The 16441-nt window shown below is 36.5% G+C and overlaps 1 protein-coding gene across 1 annotated transcript in view; it reads right to left on the bottom strand.

The window, feature by feature from the left end:
* The window catches only part of col16a1 (collagen, type XVI, alpha 1), a gene marked incomplete in the record, with an annotated part of 59772 nt that extends 51525 nt beyond the window's left edge, over positions 1–8247 (bottom strand). The window contains 4 exon segments of the mRNA XM_037693658.1: positions 3429–3509; positions 5359–5640; positions 6324–6447; positions 8243–8247. Coding sequence (XP_037549586.1) covers positions 3429–3509; positions 5359–5640; positions 6324–6447; positions 8243–8247 — 492 coding nt within the window.
* Positions 8248–16441: the final 8194 nt, after the last annotated feature.

Genomic DNA, 16441 nt, shown 5'->3' with positions numbered 1-16441 from the left:
ACCTTGCTTCCAGCTTCACACAGACATTAACCACACGGCGGTGGTTGGAAAACTTTGCTTCAGACATTTCTAAAAATATCTGGATCAATTTCTTAGCAGATAGAAGAGTTTAAAGATTGAAGTTTAGAGGGAGGGAGATGGTGTGTGTGTGATTGAAAAGTGTTGAACAGAACGGCACCCTCCATTCGACCCAGCTTTCCTCGGTACGCTCGGTAGTGAACTCGACTCATTACCTCTCTGACGATGAATCAGTGGAAGCGGAGCTCCAGTTACGCTACCGGTCCAGCGTCTCCGTAGGATGGCAGAGAACCGTCCGGAGTGGTGGCGGGACTTCGTCAACAACAGTTCACCTCACGAGTGGACTTCACATGAGTGGAGTCCGTCAGAGTTCCACTCAGAGGTGGAAGATGTCATAATCCCCAATACTCGGAAGAGCTTTGAATCATGGCTGGACTTCTGTTCTCCCAAACGACTGGAGCTGCAAACTCTCCACCCGACTCCAACTGGAGGTGGAACCTCTTGCAGAACTCCTTCATCCGACTCCAACTGGGTTGAACTAGGAAGTACCAACATTTAAAGAGCTCTATTTCCGGTTCATTTGGGAGTTTCTGATTGGTCGATGGACCAAAACAGAGGTGTGTTTTGTGATGTAAGGTGTTATGAAAAGTCAAGGAAAAAGATTAAGATTGTTTAAGAACAGACAGAAGATTGTTATGAAGAACTCAGACTTCGTGGAGTCACTTCTCTAGTATCTTGCTGTAAAAGTTAAACATGACATTTCTTTTTCAGTAAACTTGCAGTTGACCGAAACTTGAACTTTGACCAACTTACACACTTGCTCATTTCAAACAGATGATCAAGAAATTGAATCATTACTCTGTAACATATTCCAACTTGATTTCACTTTGAATGAAGATTAAAAATCGTTATTACTGTTTCACAGTTGATTTAAAAATGAGTAGTTCACTGCAACATCTAAAATGGTTTGAACTAAAACACTTTGATTATCAAACATTTGTAAAATAGTAATGATAATAGAAAAGAGAATGTTCTTTCACTTGAATTTTCAAGAACGAAAGTCTCAGGATGGGTCAACCTGTATTTCTGGATTCAAATCAATGAAATGACAGTTTCTGTCCCATAAGGTCCTTAAGGTCAGGACTTGACCTCAGGCCTAGTTCACTACAGTCCCCCCTTTGGAAATCATCGCCTGTCCATGGGGATGAATTCCAACATGAACTTACGCCTTCGAATGTCCTTGAGCTTGATGTAATCCAGCAAGGAAAACAAAGGTCAAAAGTAATCCAGCAAGGAAAACAAAAGTCAAAAGTAATCCAGCAAGGAAAACAAAAGTCAAAGGTAATTCCACAATGTTCTTGGTAATTCCATTGTGTTGATGATAATTCCATAATGTTGTTGGTAATTCCATTGTAGCAATGCTTTAAGCCCCTTGGAAACAGTTCACAACAATAGCCACAGCTGCAACACTGTGTGGTCCAAGAAAGTCCTGACCAGGTGGGACTCTAAGCCCTGAGACCATCTCAGAGATCTAAACAAAGTTAAGTCAGGTCCTCTGGATGGGTCAAAAAAAAAAAAAGTAGAAACATCTCATCTGTCATCCAAAATACTTCTTCTTCTTTTTTAAACACATCAAGATGACCTAATTTACCATTTTTTTCAGATGTTTCTACCTGGATTATTGAACATGCATCAGGACGTCTTGAGGGTATTTTTCAAATGTGCTCTAATGAAGCGCTAAGATGTTTTGGAAAGTAAAGCATGGTCATCATCCAGCAGGAAGGGGACCTAAGATGTATGAACTTTAACTGAAGACTAGTTCTTATTTTTCACTTCAGGGGATCAACTCTAAATATTTAAGCAGACAACTGACCAGCACAGAAACTCACTCAAACAAATGTGAAGTGGATAATACTCTTCTTGAAAACGCTTGACAGAAATACACTGGAAAATATCTTAGTGGCAAAGCAAGTAGTTCTAAGAGGTCTTCATTACAAGCAGCCAATCATTCCCATCAAAAATCCAACAACGGTTCAGATTTACATGGTAACGAAAGGCAAACTTCAAAGGCATTCTTAAAAAAATAAAATAAAAAAATAAAAAGTTATAATTTTTAACAAAACCAGTACACATGAATGCTGTGAAAGCAGCACCTGCATCCACATCATAAATAAAGTGTGTGGTCATAATGTAGGTATATTTTCTTAAAGCTTTTGTTACTCTATTGTATATATTCACAAGCTGTAACATTAATATATATATACATATATATATATATATATATATATACAGTGTGTGTGTATTTCAGAAACTTTTTACAAAGTAGTTGACTAGAGTGCACACATGTAGTTAGCCTTCTTTGTCAGTTCTTGCTGCAGTGCATTCCTGTCATCTGCAATGATTCCACTTTGTCTATTGGAGTTGCTGCTGGAGTTACCCTGCCACTCTCCGTGAAGGGCCCAAGTTGTTTCAGACCTAGAGACCACAGACCAACTGGGCTGTATGTCAGCAGCGGGAGAAATAAACATTATTGAGAGTTAAACTTGAGAAGGTCCTGGTTTTAAGATTGAGTTTGTTGCAGCTCCTCAGACTGAACAAGTCTTTTGGATAAAAGATGAAATGTTTCAACAAAGAAGAATCCATCCAGAAGACCAGACTCAACTTTGGTAGATTGTAGTTTCCTTTTCTCATATTTTCCATTAGGTCATTTTTTAAATTGTATTATATTTTTCTTCTTTCTTATACATTGTATCACTACTGTGATACGTTTAGTTTTGTTGCTACCTTTTTTTGTTGTTGTTGCTGTTGTAATTTAGTCTACTTAATCCCCCTTTAGTGCTTTAGATTCCTTTGTTGGGTTATTAGTTATTAGTTTGATATGTTGCTCTTTTTTATGGGCTCAGGACTGAAGTTTTTTTTTTTTTTGTAAATAAAATTGAAAATGTTTTGGGCAGATCTCCTGTGCCACCATGTTGGTTAATGTGGACACTGACAAATTATGTAATTCAGGTGCAAATGTTGGTCACTCTGCTGTGATGTTTCGTTGTGTCATGCTGTTAACACTTTAAACTAAGTTCTGATTGTTTTTAAAATTTGTTGCAGAAAAAAAAAAAAACGTTTATGATAAAGTCACACAAAAAAAAAAAAAAAAGTTATTTTTTTAGTGTTGGCTTTCAAACTTAAAAATGCAAAACCTTGGTAATAAATAACTATTCTAATGATGCTTTGTTTTCATGTTTTCTCATTATGATCTGTTTAAATACAATTATTATAATGTTGTATAAGTGACTCATGTGGGATTTTTTTACTTTTTTTTTTTTTATTTATAAAAGATGATTTAAAGGCAATGCAAAGAGAAAATTAGTTTTGCACAGTATAAATGTTTTCGTTACAAAGGCCTCCAGTCTTACCCGAGCACCAGGTATCTCACAGCAAGTCTCCTGAACGGCAAGCGAAGGGTCACAGTACATCGTCACCTGCTGAATATCCATCTGCAGAACAAGAACAGGAGGAGAAAGGAAGAGAGTTGTCAGTGAGGAAGGTGTTTTGCATGCAGGACTTTGCGTTGTCTGCTTTATTTATTTTGTTCGTTTAACTGAGGTATAAACATGGCTAAAAGCCAATTAATTTCTCATTTATATAAATCATTGGAAAAGCAATTTGTTTGGTGAATTATCTGAGTGTGTGTATGCGTGTATGAAAACTCCCTCTCGGCACTAACACAGAACCATTCTCGCATTTTAACTAAACCATTTGACCAGTTATTATAGTTCATAGTCCCAGCTCAGTCTTGGTATGTTTTATGAAGGAGCCCGGATGCTGTTTATCATTAGGACTTTACAACTTGGTCAAAATACGGCCTCAGCTTGGACCATGATCAGGAACAAACACAAAGACTGCATTAACGTTTTATACTTACACATAGATTAAATAAACATCTTCAATGCATTCACATTTGTAGAAAAGTGGCTTCAACAGAAATAATTTACGTTATTCACTATTTGATTAATACTGTTATATTATGCAAAAACACCTATAATGTTCCCTTTTCTTCTCTTTTACAAATAATGGACAGAAAAAAAAAAAGTGTGTTGTTTTCAAATAACGATTATCCATTTTATCTGCTATTATATTAATCAGGTGAACGCAGCATTTCATTTCTGAACCTGTTTGTTCGCTGTAAATAAAAATAACAAAGATTGCCATGTGACTGATTAGAAACTTTAGATTGTATTTTCATTGTGTGACAGCACAAGTATGGAAGACAATTTCCGCCAATGAAAAGAAATAAAACATCCAATAGATGTCAAAATTTCTACTTTCAAAGTCAAAATTTTGACATAACATTGGACATTTTATTTATTTTCATTGGCAGAAATGGGCCTCCATAGTGTAGCATGCTATGTAGTTAAGTTGATAACTTTAATGTTTTTTTTTGTTTTTCTTTGCAACACCTATTTTTTTTTTAAGTATGTACCAGTAATAGTGCAGTTTTTTTTTGTTTTTGTTTTTTCCGTCAGCAAGAGGAGACTCTTAAAGTTACTTAATGTTCTTGTCAATCTACTGATGCATACACACTACATTCATTTTTATTCAGGATTTTGTCTTATTGTCGAACTGTAACCATAACCTAATCAGTCTACTCCACTACAACTACTTTTACTTAAGTAGTGCAGCAGAGTTTATGAGCTCTTTTAACTTTTTCTCTCTTTTTTCCTCACATCACACGCTTCAGCTCCACACGGTGACATTGATTTTTTTTTTTTTTTTCTAACAGCTTTTTGTGTAGAAGAAAACTTTAAGTTTAAGTTAAGTAAAACTATAGGTGATGTTTTGTCATGAATTATAACATTCCACTTTTTAAGCATGACTTTGACTGACTGAATAGATGCTTGACAAAATTGTACTCGGTAACATTTTGCCAAGTGTCATTTTTCTTTAAATATAATTTCCAGGTAACAACGTTACGAATCCATTCACTCTCTAGTGTTTAAGTTCTTGAATTTAATGCCATTGTTTTATCAATGGCACTTTATTCTAATGATAACTGTTTATTTTTACTAAACAATTAAAATATTCAAACTGTCAGCATTATATCAGTTTGGATATTATGAAATTACAAATATATATGTTCAGAATGATTACACTACTACTACTACTACTACTACTACTAATAATAATAATAATAATAATAATAATAAAAATACTTAGCAGAATATTTTATTACGCTAATAATAACCAACTGCAGTCTTTTAGGAAAACTTTAGGAAAACTAACTAAACCAAGCACATCCCCAACCGGTACATTTAAAAAGTGCTATGTACGTTAAAGCATCCTTACTTGTACTGGTCCAGCGTCTGAAGCTCGAACACCCAGCAGTGTGTGTCCATCAGTTTTCAGAGAACCTCGTGGCTCAAGGGGCTTGGTCTCCATGGAGCTGCAGTCCACATGCAGGGAGGCGGTATCTCGTTGTACACTGATGGCCACTTTATGCCAGCGGAGATCCATCAGGGTCTCCACACCCTCCCCAGTGAAAACACAGCTTACTGGGTCAGCTGTGGTGTCTACCCCTGAGGCTCGTAAGGACAGGATCCCTTCAGGGCCACTGAAGTCCACAGAGAACTGGAATGTTGAGGTTTAGAGATAAAGTGAGATGGATGTTAGTAAGATGCCATGGGCTCGGTTTGTACCAAATAAAGTGTGTATTTGAAGCAGACTGACTTGCAGTGAATTGAACATGGAGTAATACCCACACATGATGCAGAAAACAAAGTTGCAGAACGCAGTAGGAAAGATGAGTTCAAAGTAAGACATTAATTACGCACACAAGCAGTACAGCCAATCAATCACCCTTAATGAGGAGACTTAGCCACCATCCATCATATACACCAAGTATTTAAATCTGGCCTCAGACTCCAAGCGATTATCGGGACTCCAGTGCTTCATCATGGAACACATATGAATAATAATGAAGGGGAATGAAAGAGAAGAGCAGGAGATGATGGAGGGAGGACAGACAAAGAGAAAGGGTTTGTCCAATGAAAAACAAGAGAAGACAAAAGGTGGCTGGGATGACAGAAGGGAGACAATCGAAAAGGTGTCAGGCGAGAACAGCAATCGAAAGGGAAAGTGGATGACTATGCAAAAGTGGGATGAGAAGGACTGAGCATAAAACAGGGCTGATTAGAATGGGAGGTGGAAGATCAATGGGGGAGGGTTAGGTAGTGAAGGGGGGGATGCACGATGACAAGAGGAAAGTGGTGAAATTGAAGGCAGTGGATGAAGAAGTAACGAGTGAGCCGCACCTGTGGATATCCCTGCTGATCTGATATCTGAAGGAGGTAGATGGTGTCTCTAAGAGCTGCCTTTTTTAAAGCCAGGGTGAAGATCAGCGTAAACTCTTCAGGCAAGCCTGTAGGGAACACCTCACTGGAACACAAACATTTACATATCATCATCATTCTCTGTTTCCCGTAGAGATAAATGTGCAATTCATTCAATCTTTATTTATACAGGTTAGTCTCATTGAGTCTCAAGGACTCATTTACAAGAGGGACCTGGGGTAAGCGATATAAAATAATAAAATCAGGAATATGTTTGCATTGTTTGTGGTCATTAACTTAGCAGTTGTTTGTAGCCAATTAGTAGTCCTAACTTTCTGGTAAGTTAGGGCCTCCTACCCTAAGTTACTAGGTTATACTATTACTATTACTATTACTAGACAATATTACAAGAACTAGCCTAAAGAAGTGCATAAATCATAGTTTCACAAACTTTTAATATCCTTCCTAACATTAAGGTTCATGCTCAATAATACAGATAAAGAAATCCAACAATGTTCAGTCAGGTCATTTGGACAGTGGGGGGAGTGCTTAGTGGGGAAAACAGTTTGTTTGTGACTTCTCAGACTGATGAAGCCCTTTGGATGGGGGCGGGGGGGGGGGGGGGGGGGCTCTCTTAAAATAACAAAAAAAGAAATAAAAAAAAAAAAACTGTCCAGACGACCTGATTGAACATTGTTGGATCCTTCCTAACAGTTAAATTTGTGCATTGCTTACTCTTTTTTTAAACATCCAAAAGTAAAACAAATACAAATATAATACAAAACCATCTTCAAACTAAAATATTGTGAAATGCAGGTAAAAGGTGACAGAACGAGAGATAATTACCAGCCAAATTACTATGAAAGAACCATAAAATAAACGTTTTGGAGTTGCTACAATATTCCTAAAAATGAAATAAAGCTGGGATGTTTTGTAAAGTATTAATGAAAACATAAAACAGTGACTTGTGTTCATGTTACATCATCATTCACAGTGGCGCACATAAGATAAGACAGAACTGTATTGAGCCCACAGGAAATTGTTGAACATGGCCATCTTTTGTGCTTTTTAATGTTTTGCTGCACAAAATTCCCCAATCATCTTAAAAAATGTATCATTTTAAACATCTGGTGTGCTTATTGTGTTCCATTATGAAAACAGATATGGGTTTGTGAGGTTTGCAAATCATGTATTCTGTACTAATTAACATTTTGCACGACATCCCATTTTTTTCAGATTTGGGGTTTTACATCTGCCATAATGGCAAGGACAGGAAACTGAAGAAATCCTGAAATTCAAAGTAGCCAGAAACTGGTACTGTTAGGAGTGAGTGGTTCTAGACAGCTTGCTATTTGGTGATGATATACAAAAAAGCTAAAAGGAAGAGGCATTTTATTTATGTATGTATATTTCTACACCTGAATCCCTGACATGGTGTCAATGTCTGACATACAGACAGGTCAGAAAACAACAACATAAAACCCAAAACTAATATATGGAATGACAACAAAACAACAAACTGGAGTCTGTGAAAGCTAAATAATAAAACAAAACCAGGATGGTGTAAGACTTTTGCTCCGTACTGAAGAGGCCAAAGAAAATTCAGCCATGGACAAACACCAAACAGCCTGTTCATTTTAAAAGTATTGATTTGATTTATTTATTTTTTATGATTTTTATGATGCTGACAGATTTAAAACAATTTATACATAGGTGGCTTATAAAATGTTCTCGTTGCCATCTGTAGTAGCGTATTATTGAATCCAATATATGGTGTGTGGTACAGTGACTCATGGAAAATGCATTTTAATGTTTAAAACATCAAAGTAATATTTTACATGTTAAGAAATATATATAAAAAGTTAAAAGTGTATTTTATACATTTATATCCTAATAAGCACCTCATGACGTTATGTTTTTTGTTTTCTATAAACGTTTTTTTGTATTATCCATTTTAGAGTGGCATGTTGGTACAGATGGTAGAGCTGCCTCACAGCGAACAGGTCGCTGGGTCAAATCCCGGCTGGGGGCCTTTCTGGGTGAAGTTTTCTTGTTCTCTCCGTGAATGTGTGGGTTTTCTCCGGCGACTCCGGTTTCCTCCCACAGACCAAAAACATGCATGTTAGGCTGATTGGTAACTCTAAATCGTCTCTAGGTGTGAGTGAGAGAGTGAATGGTTGTTTGTCTCGTTTGTCTCTGTGTGTCCCTGTGATGGACTTGCAACATGTCCAGGGTGTACCCCGTCCCTCGCACAGTGATTGCTGGACATGGGCACCATTAAGCCATGTGATCCAAGAAGGAAGCAACAGGTGAAATATATACAAATGATAATATCATTTTGATTTTATTATGATTTGATTGTTGATTTTTTTCTTCTTTAAATCACATATTCTGGTCTGTAGAGCTGCTAAACTTTGACCTTTTTTGTTTGTTTCACTCAAGGTTGTTACTTCACTTAAGACAAGCTAACATAATATATATATATATATATATATAAATTTTTTTTTTTTTTTTTTTTCGGGGACTATTTTTAATTAGAACACTGTTTATTTAAATACTTTGAACTGTCAATGCAAACTTTGACTAAAGTGATCCATCCAGCTTCAGATGCTGTTTTTGTTTGTTGTTTTGTTTTCCCCTCATAATTTGCTTATAAGTTTGATAAATATTTCATCTGGATATGGTTAAGCAACAACAAAAGAATGTAGCACAAAAAAATTGTGATTGTCCTATATCAAATCGACACATCAAATAAAAAGTCTTATCTAAGTTTCTAAGAATTGCTCAACTGCTTGGTTTTGTGACAAAATATTCCAAATCCATTTATTTTTATTTTTTATTCTCGTTTCCACTACCATTATATTTATAAATATTTGTGCCCTCACATGGCCACATTGATCTTTTTTCTTTCCTCACTCCTTTTTGTTAGTGAAGACATAAACACGTTGCTAAGCCCTTGCATGTGACCCCCTGGCATTCTTTTTCATAGTTTCATAGGAGATACATTCTTTCACTTTTCATACTGCAGTTTTGGTCAAGGGCAGCTGAACTAAGTGAATATGCACACACACACACACACACACACACACACACACACACACGTCCACACTACAGTTGGTCAGTGGAGGTACGTCCATGTATTGAAAGATGAAAGGTCCAAAACTAAAAGCTGTGAAATGCCTCCTGACAAGGTGGTAGGTGATAAAATAATAATAATAAAAAGTTTTGAATTTCTTTCTCCTGCTCTATTTTATCCTTGCATGTGAACACACACACAGAATTGTAGATGCTGGCAGCAAGTCTCCTGCTCCAAGAAGTTGGGTGACATTGATTTATGAGTGAGGTAGGATCCAAGGGAAAACAGCCAACTACAAAATGTCAAAACAAAGGGAGGATGAGTGAAAAAAAAAAAAAAAAAGGTGGGGGGAAACGGACCAAGAAAGATAGAGATGAAGATATAACTACTATATAAAATCAAGAAACCAGTACAGAAAACTCACAAGGATTTGACTTTAAACATTAATCTATGCTGATGCATCATTTAAAGAAGGAAGAAAGAAAGAAACAAAGGTGACATAAACAATTACAGACAGATGGATATATATATATATATATATATATATATATATATATATCATGATGGAGCAAAGATGTTTTGCTATTGATCAGCAAAATGAACTGCGGGGCACAAAACCACTCATAAAATTGACTAAAGTTGGAAAGATTCTAACTTTATCTGTTATGTTAAAGTTTGTTGAAAATATGAACCACACAGAAACAAAACATACATAAAACACAAGTTTACTGCTGGAAAAAAAAAATACTTTGTATGGAAAATACCACTTCTAGTATATGCCTCTCGTGTTTAAAATAAAGAAAGAAAGAAAGAAGTCAAGGCCGAGGCAAAAGGGAAATCAGTGTAAACCAGGAGGCAGGAAAGAAAGGAAATTTGATGTTAAAAAGACAAATCTCTTGTTTAGGACTGGAATATCAACTGGGGAGGCAACCAGGCACCTGTACGCAGACTTCTAAGTGTGCTGGAATCAATTGCTTTCAGGGATTTCTGTCTCTGCGTGTATAATTCATTACTAACCGGAAGGAATTTTAAACAGCAAGCAGCTGACACTTGAAAGAAAGGGAAGCGTTTCAAGCTCTAACTGACAAATGCTACGTCTTGTTTTTGCCCTTGTGGCATCTTTTTTTATTTTTATTTTTTTTTTGTGCTATTTTAAATTTTTTATAATTTAAACAATATGTAAACAGTTTAGTGGAAGAAGAAATTTTGCATTCAGCAGTCTGTCGGACTTCATTCGACAAGTTTGACTCCAACAAGAAGCGTGATTATCCCTAAAGCTGAAATACATCGTTACAAGTGTTTCTCTTACTGACTCTTATCCTGAGTCAGTCAGATGTGTTAACTCTCCAAAAAATAATCACATTTTCTTTTTTAATGTTTTGTTTTAATCTATTATATTTTTGTTTTATTATGTATATATTTTTTCATTTATGAGAGGAGCATTTTAGCACACAGCCAATACTTTCAGTTGCTCATAAAGATATCATGTGTTTACAAGGATCAACAGCTTAGAATCAACTTAACTGTAAAGTCTCAATTATAATTATTTGTGAAGTGTATTTCAATTAAGTCACGAACTGTCATTAACCTACCCTGATACTTAAACACTCTGCATGTGGATAAAAAGAAATAACCCTAAAACAGCCAAATGTTATTTTTTACCAGAACAAAACATTGTGTGATTCGATGAAACCACTGTCCATTTTACCATAACCAGACAGCTGGCCGAGTTGACAGACACATATTATCAGTCTGTCAGTCTTTTGGATTAGCTCATATTAAGAGAATGGATTAGCTTCAAATATGAAGCAAAATGCAGCCTTCCAATTACAGAACACATGTCTAACACTTCACTCAAACCCAGACACTGATGAATTAGAAAGCTGCTTGAGTGACAGATACCTTTAGCTGGAAGGAAGCTATTTATTAAGCAGTTTTACAAATGATGTGTACAGTACATGCTGGAGCAGAAAAATAAAATAAATACAGAGTGAGTTGTATAGTAAAACATACATGAGCTTACAGCCAAACAGATGTGCACACATCTGCATCATTGTTGATGTGGATCCTCAAAATCAATGTCCAAATCAATTTATTAACTGTATTTTTGAGGTATTGGCACAGTTATTATTTTTTTTTTTTTAGTTTTTTTAATACAATTGTAGGTATGATGGACCAAGAAAATGCAATGAGGTATTAGGTAGAAGACCATGACACAACAGAATGAGAATATGATCTCCAGTCTGAGGCCAGTGTTTTTGATATTGATGCTTATCAAGGTTTTTTATGGGACTCAGTGCATTCTGACTTACAAAGCCCTCAACAACCTAGCTCCATCTTCTATTACAGATGTTATTGTTCCATCTCTTCCTAACAGAGCACTTCACTCTCAGACTGCCGGTTTACTTGTGGTTCCTAGAGTTTCCAAAAGCAGAACAGGAGGCAAAGTGTTCAGATATCAGGCTCCTCTCTTCTGGAACCAACTTCCAGTTTCTGTGCGTTGGAGCTGACACACTGTCTACCTTTAGGGATTAAGTTTTTCTTTTCTGATAAATCCTATAGTTAGGGTTGGTTTGGTTTTCCTACACTACCCCTTAGTTATGCTGCTATAGGGTTAGACTGCAGGAGGACAATCAAACCACATTTATTCACTCTGCTGCTGTCTTTACTTTCTCTGCTCTTCCTGTTTTGTTTTTCTACCTGTTTTGTATTTGTAATCCTTTCCATCCTTAACATGTGCTTTTAGTTGAAAACAACAAAGTCCATGCTCAATAATCCAGGTATACAATCCAACATTTTTCAGTCAGGTCATCTGGACAGTTTTGACTGAAACTGTATGGACTTTGTTGTTTTCAACCAGTTTGACAAGACTGTCAACAAGGAAGAGGGCCGGCAATGGAGGAGGGGGCGTACCAAAGAGGCCATCTTATCACAAGCAGAACTGGTTTGTTCCACTTTGGAGTAAGCTGTTGGGGGAAGAATCAGTTTTGTTGTGTGTTTCCTTGACTGATGAAGACTTCTGGACTGAAGGAGAAACATTTCAGCACAAAAAAAAAAAGAAAATAAACTGTCCAGATGACCTGACTGAAAAATGTTGGATGTGCTTTTAGTCTTTCTTCCAATAGGGGGTACACCTGAACCTAGACCTGGACCTGCCATTCTGTGTCCGTTTGTTTCTTAGTCCAGTTCTCTCAAACACCAGCCGGTCAAAGCAGATGGCTGCTCGTCCTGCAGCAGGTTCTACTGGAGGTTTCTTCCTTTTTAAAAGTGAGTTTTTCCTTTCCACTGTTGCCTTTATGCTTGCTCAGAATGGGAAACTGCAATGAAGTGAAAATTCAACAAGACTGCAGGCTTCCTTCCTTAGATAGAGAACTTTTACTAATTGGCTTTTTTTTTTTTTTTGTATGCAAATGTTTTTGTACAGTGCCCTGAGACAACTTATGTTGTGATTTGGCGCTATATAAATAAACTGAAGTGAATTGATGATGGCGATATTGAGTATTTTCTATGGTTTTCTATGACAATGGTGTTTTCACTGTTGTTTTTCAGACTGTCATCATTAAACCGCAACTGCAAAGTCTCCACAGTCAACAACAAGAGGTACATTTCTAAATACTTATGAACTTATGAACTACTGACTTATGACGTTCTGGAAGGCATAACGGTAGTTCTTTTACCCGTTAAGCTGCCAAATGAAAATGACATCAGACCATGTTACAATTCCTTAAATGTGAGTAGTCTCTTTGATGACTGTGGGTGACTGGAATCTGAGCTTTGAACTTTATATTAAAAATGTAGCATGATGAATGCATTTAATCTTTTGATGAAGATTTTACCTTTCTCTTTTAGTTTGAAAGCATGCATTATTGTGTCTGGCTTAATTCCAAGCAGAATCTAACCTGCAATTATCTGGTTTCTAATTTCCTCAAGTAGGGCTTAGACTCAGCAGCACAAATGTTAAAAAAAGTCCAAAAATGAAATACCACATTGTAGCAATGGTAGCTGTGTGCCTTATAAACACCCATATATGACACACTATGAATTGGTGGACTATTCAATCAATGAACAATAGTTTTGGTGAGTAAAATGCATTTTATAATATTTTTTAACATATTGTTGTCTATTTATTATGTCCACATTGATGCTTTTGGAAAATATGTATGTGGCACAGCTGTGGCTGCAGTTGAAGGGACTGTATTAAACTGTGATTATTGGGTTTCTTGCTTCAGTAATGGCATTCATTCTAACTAAATGGTATATCTGTCTGTGATGTAGCACCATATTGTTTGCATTTCTGTGTGTTATTGATATCTTCTGTAGCCGTTGAGTCATAATGATGGTATCTAAATGTGGATAAATTCAGGTAGGGCACCACTGAATGCCTAGGTGTAAAATGCACAGCCCGCCACTGGTTTAAATTTTGCCTCACATTTTATTTTCCACTCCAGATGTTTTTTTCAGGTGTTCTTGAAAAGGTCTTTTGATAACAGCCAACAAATTAACACCCACTGTAAGGCATCATCAACTGGTATCCCTCACATTCGTGAAACGACCTTCCTGATCAGTTAAGTGCAAAATAAAGTTGTAAAAGCTGATCATGTGAACAATAACATTGTGGTAATTATTACTAGTACTATATTATTTAATGGCGGTTTTACATTTGGTTTGTGCTTTTTTTATTTTGCATCTTCATTTTAATGGAAGATGCACACTTTATTCATGGATCATGATTCTGTTTTTTTATTGTGTTTTTTTTTTCATGGTATTTATTTTGTGTATATCATACATTTGACCTGTTTTGAATTTTTTTGGCATAACTCAATAACAGACCAGATTTTCTTTAAATATTATTATTATTATTATTTATGGGGTTTAGGAAGAAAAGCAAGGACAAAGCAAATTAGTAAAGATATTCTAAAGTCCACCAGACAAAAGTGTAATGAATTCAGTGAATTCTGCTCTATAAATATAGAAATACAAAGAATGAAAGGCTGCTGACAGGTGAGATGGATTTCTAACATTGATTATTCCCTTTCTGAGTCCAGCATGTCACCCAGTAGCATGCTTCACTGATAAAACTGACAGCAAAGTTCTTGGAGGCACCAACATTTCAATGAAAGCTGTACCCTAACATAAATCAATTCTGGGAACTGAGTAAAAAATGTTCAGTGTTGTTCCTGTTTTTCTTGGCATGGTTTGCAACTAAACAAAAGTGTCTTCAGTGTTATTCTTTGACTAAACAAATGCTGATTTCCTAAGTTGACCATTTATTATTCATTTATTTAATTTTTTGTTTAATAAGAAAAAAATAAAATAAAACTGCAACTGTGACAAACAATGCTTGTGACTCTTTTAGGGCAAAACTTTCCAAACAAAAAGCTTGTTCTGTGGGCAGATTTATCTTCAAGGGAGCCTAAATATTACAACAAGAGACAGAGTGATAAAATACTCTGAGCTCTGGGCTGACCCATTTGGCAAGTTCTGACAAAGAAAACTGCTTTATTACTGAGAAAGTGTTGCATGGATTCACAACTGCAGACTAAAAACAGAGAAGAAACAAATGTAAGGCACAGAGCCCTAATAAGCAATCATCACAAAAGATCAAGCACAATCAACACCCGACTGCTGTTTAATAAAATAACATGACCAAAAATAACACAAAGCCATAATTGCACATGTGCAAGGAAACTATTGGATCTGGGATTTTACTTTAGTCCAAAAACAAGTTCAGAACAAACTCTCAAATGAAGCTATTTAATTCCAACTATCGTAATTATGCACTTTTTTGCTGGCATCTGCATCATGCCTTCTAATTAGGAAATCACTCCTACAGCTACTACTCAGGCGTACCAGCATGACATTTCATTATAAGTGCTACTTATAATAAGTACATGCGGTTAAAACCAGAAAGCCAAAAAGCTGTTAAGTGTCTGGTTTTACAAGGCAGTGTCAGTGATGAGAGAAATTAGTTGGTTCGGGAAATGCAATCAGAAATTGACAAATATTGCACACGTCGACTGGTGTCTGCCTTATTTTTATGCAACATGCACTAGACAGCACTGACGTATTGAGGAAAAAGGTTCAGTGGGTGAACAGATCTCTGACTCTGCTTTTATTCAGACATGCAAAAAATAGAAAGCGCTGTCAACCTAGGTCAAAGTAGAACAACAAACTCTGCATAAAACGTTACTTGTATTCCCTTGTTGCATGCAATTCATTCCCTCCTACCTAAATTTGTACAAAACATGCTTCGAATGTTTGTTTTTCTGTCTTTATTTCTGTAGGTGTTGCATGAAAAAGCAAAGCAACAAGAGCGAGAGACAGGGAGATGTACAGCCAACTTACTCGCTGGGGCGCAAGAGTGCCGTCTTGCCCAGGCGTAGGATGACTGGACCTCGAGGGCTTCGGATCTTCTTGACATTTGTGTCCTGGAGCAGGGAGAATTGCCTCACCAGATTAAAACCTGGCAATGAAAGAAACTTCAGCATCCGGCAAATAAAACTCAATAAAAAAAATCACTACTCAAACTTGTCTTTTTTTTTTTTTTAATTACCAGTAATGTTGTCCCTGGCCATTTGAGGAAACCTCCAATCAGGCACTTGTAAAGGTGGACATTGTACACCTGAGGGAATAAAGGAATAGCACAGATTGTTACACGTGGGGACAAAGGTAAAAGTAGCAGCAAGGCTAAAACCCTGACATGTAAGACAGTCATGAGATGTAAAGAAGTCACAGAAGAACACCCAAGGCACATCTTGCTCAGTGAAATGGACAGAGTTTCTGTGAGCTAGAAAAGCGCAATCTTCAAACATACATTTGAGGTAAAACTGAAATATTTATCTGAAAGAACGAGAGAATGTGCTTGTGGGGGTGAAAGACAGTTAAAAGAAGTATAAAACACAGACAGCAAGATGAAATGAGGGCAAAGCTGGGCAGAGTGGAACACAACCTGATCTGACAGGTTGTCTCGCACCCCGCTTGTCTGTCGCACAGCCTCGTTTTGATGGATATGTTCTCACCCTGT

Source organism: Nematolebias whitei, chromosome 19 (assembly GCF_014905685.2).
Source record: "Nematolebias whitei isolate Nwh7 chromosome 19, NemWhi1, whole genome shotgun sequence".
NCBI classification, from domain to species: domain Eukaryota; kingdom Metazoa; phylum Chordata; class Actinopteri; order Cyprinodontiformes; family Rivulidae; genus Nematolebias; species Nematolebias whitei.
Note: the sequence above shows the minus strand (reverse complement) of the source record. Positions and strands in the feature narration are given on the sequence as shown.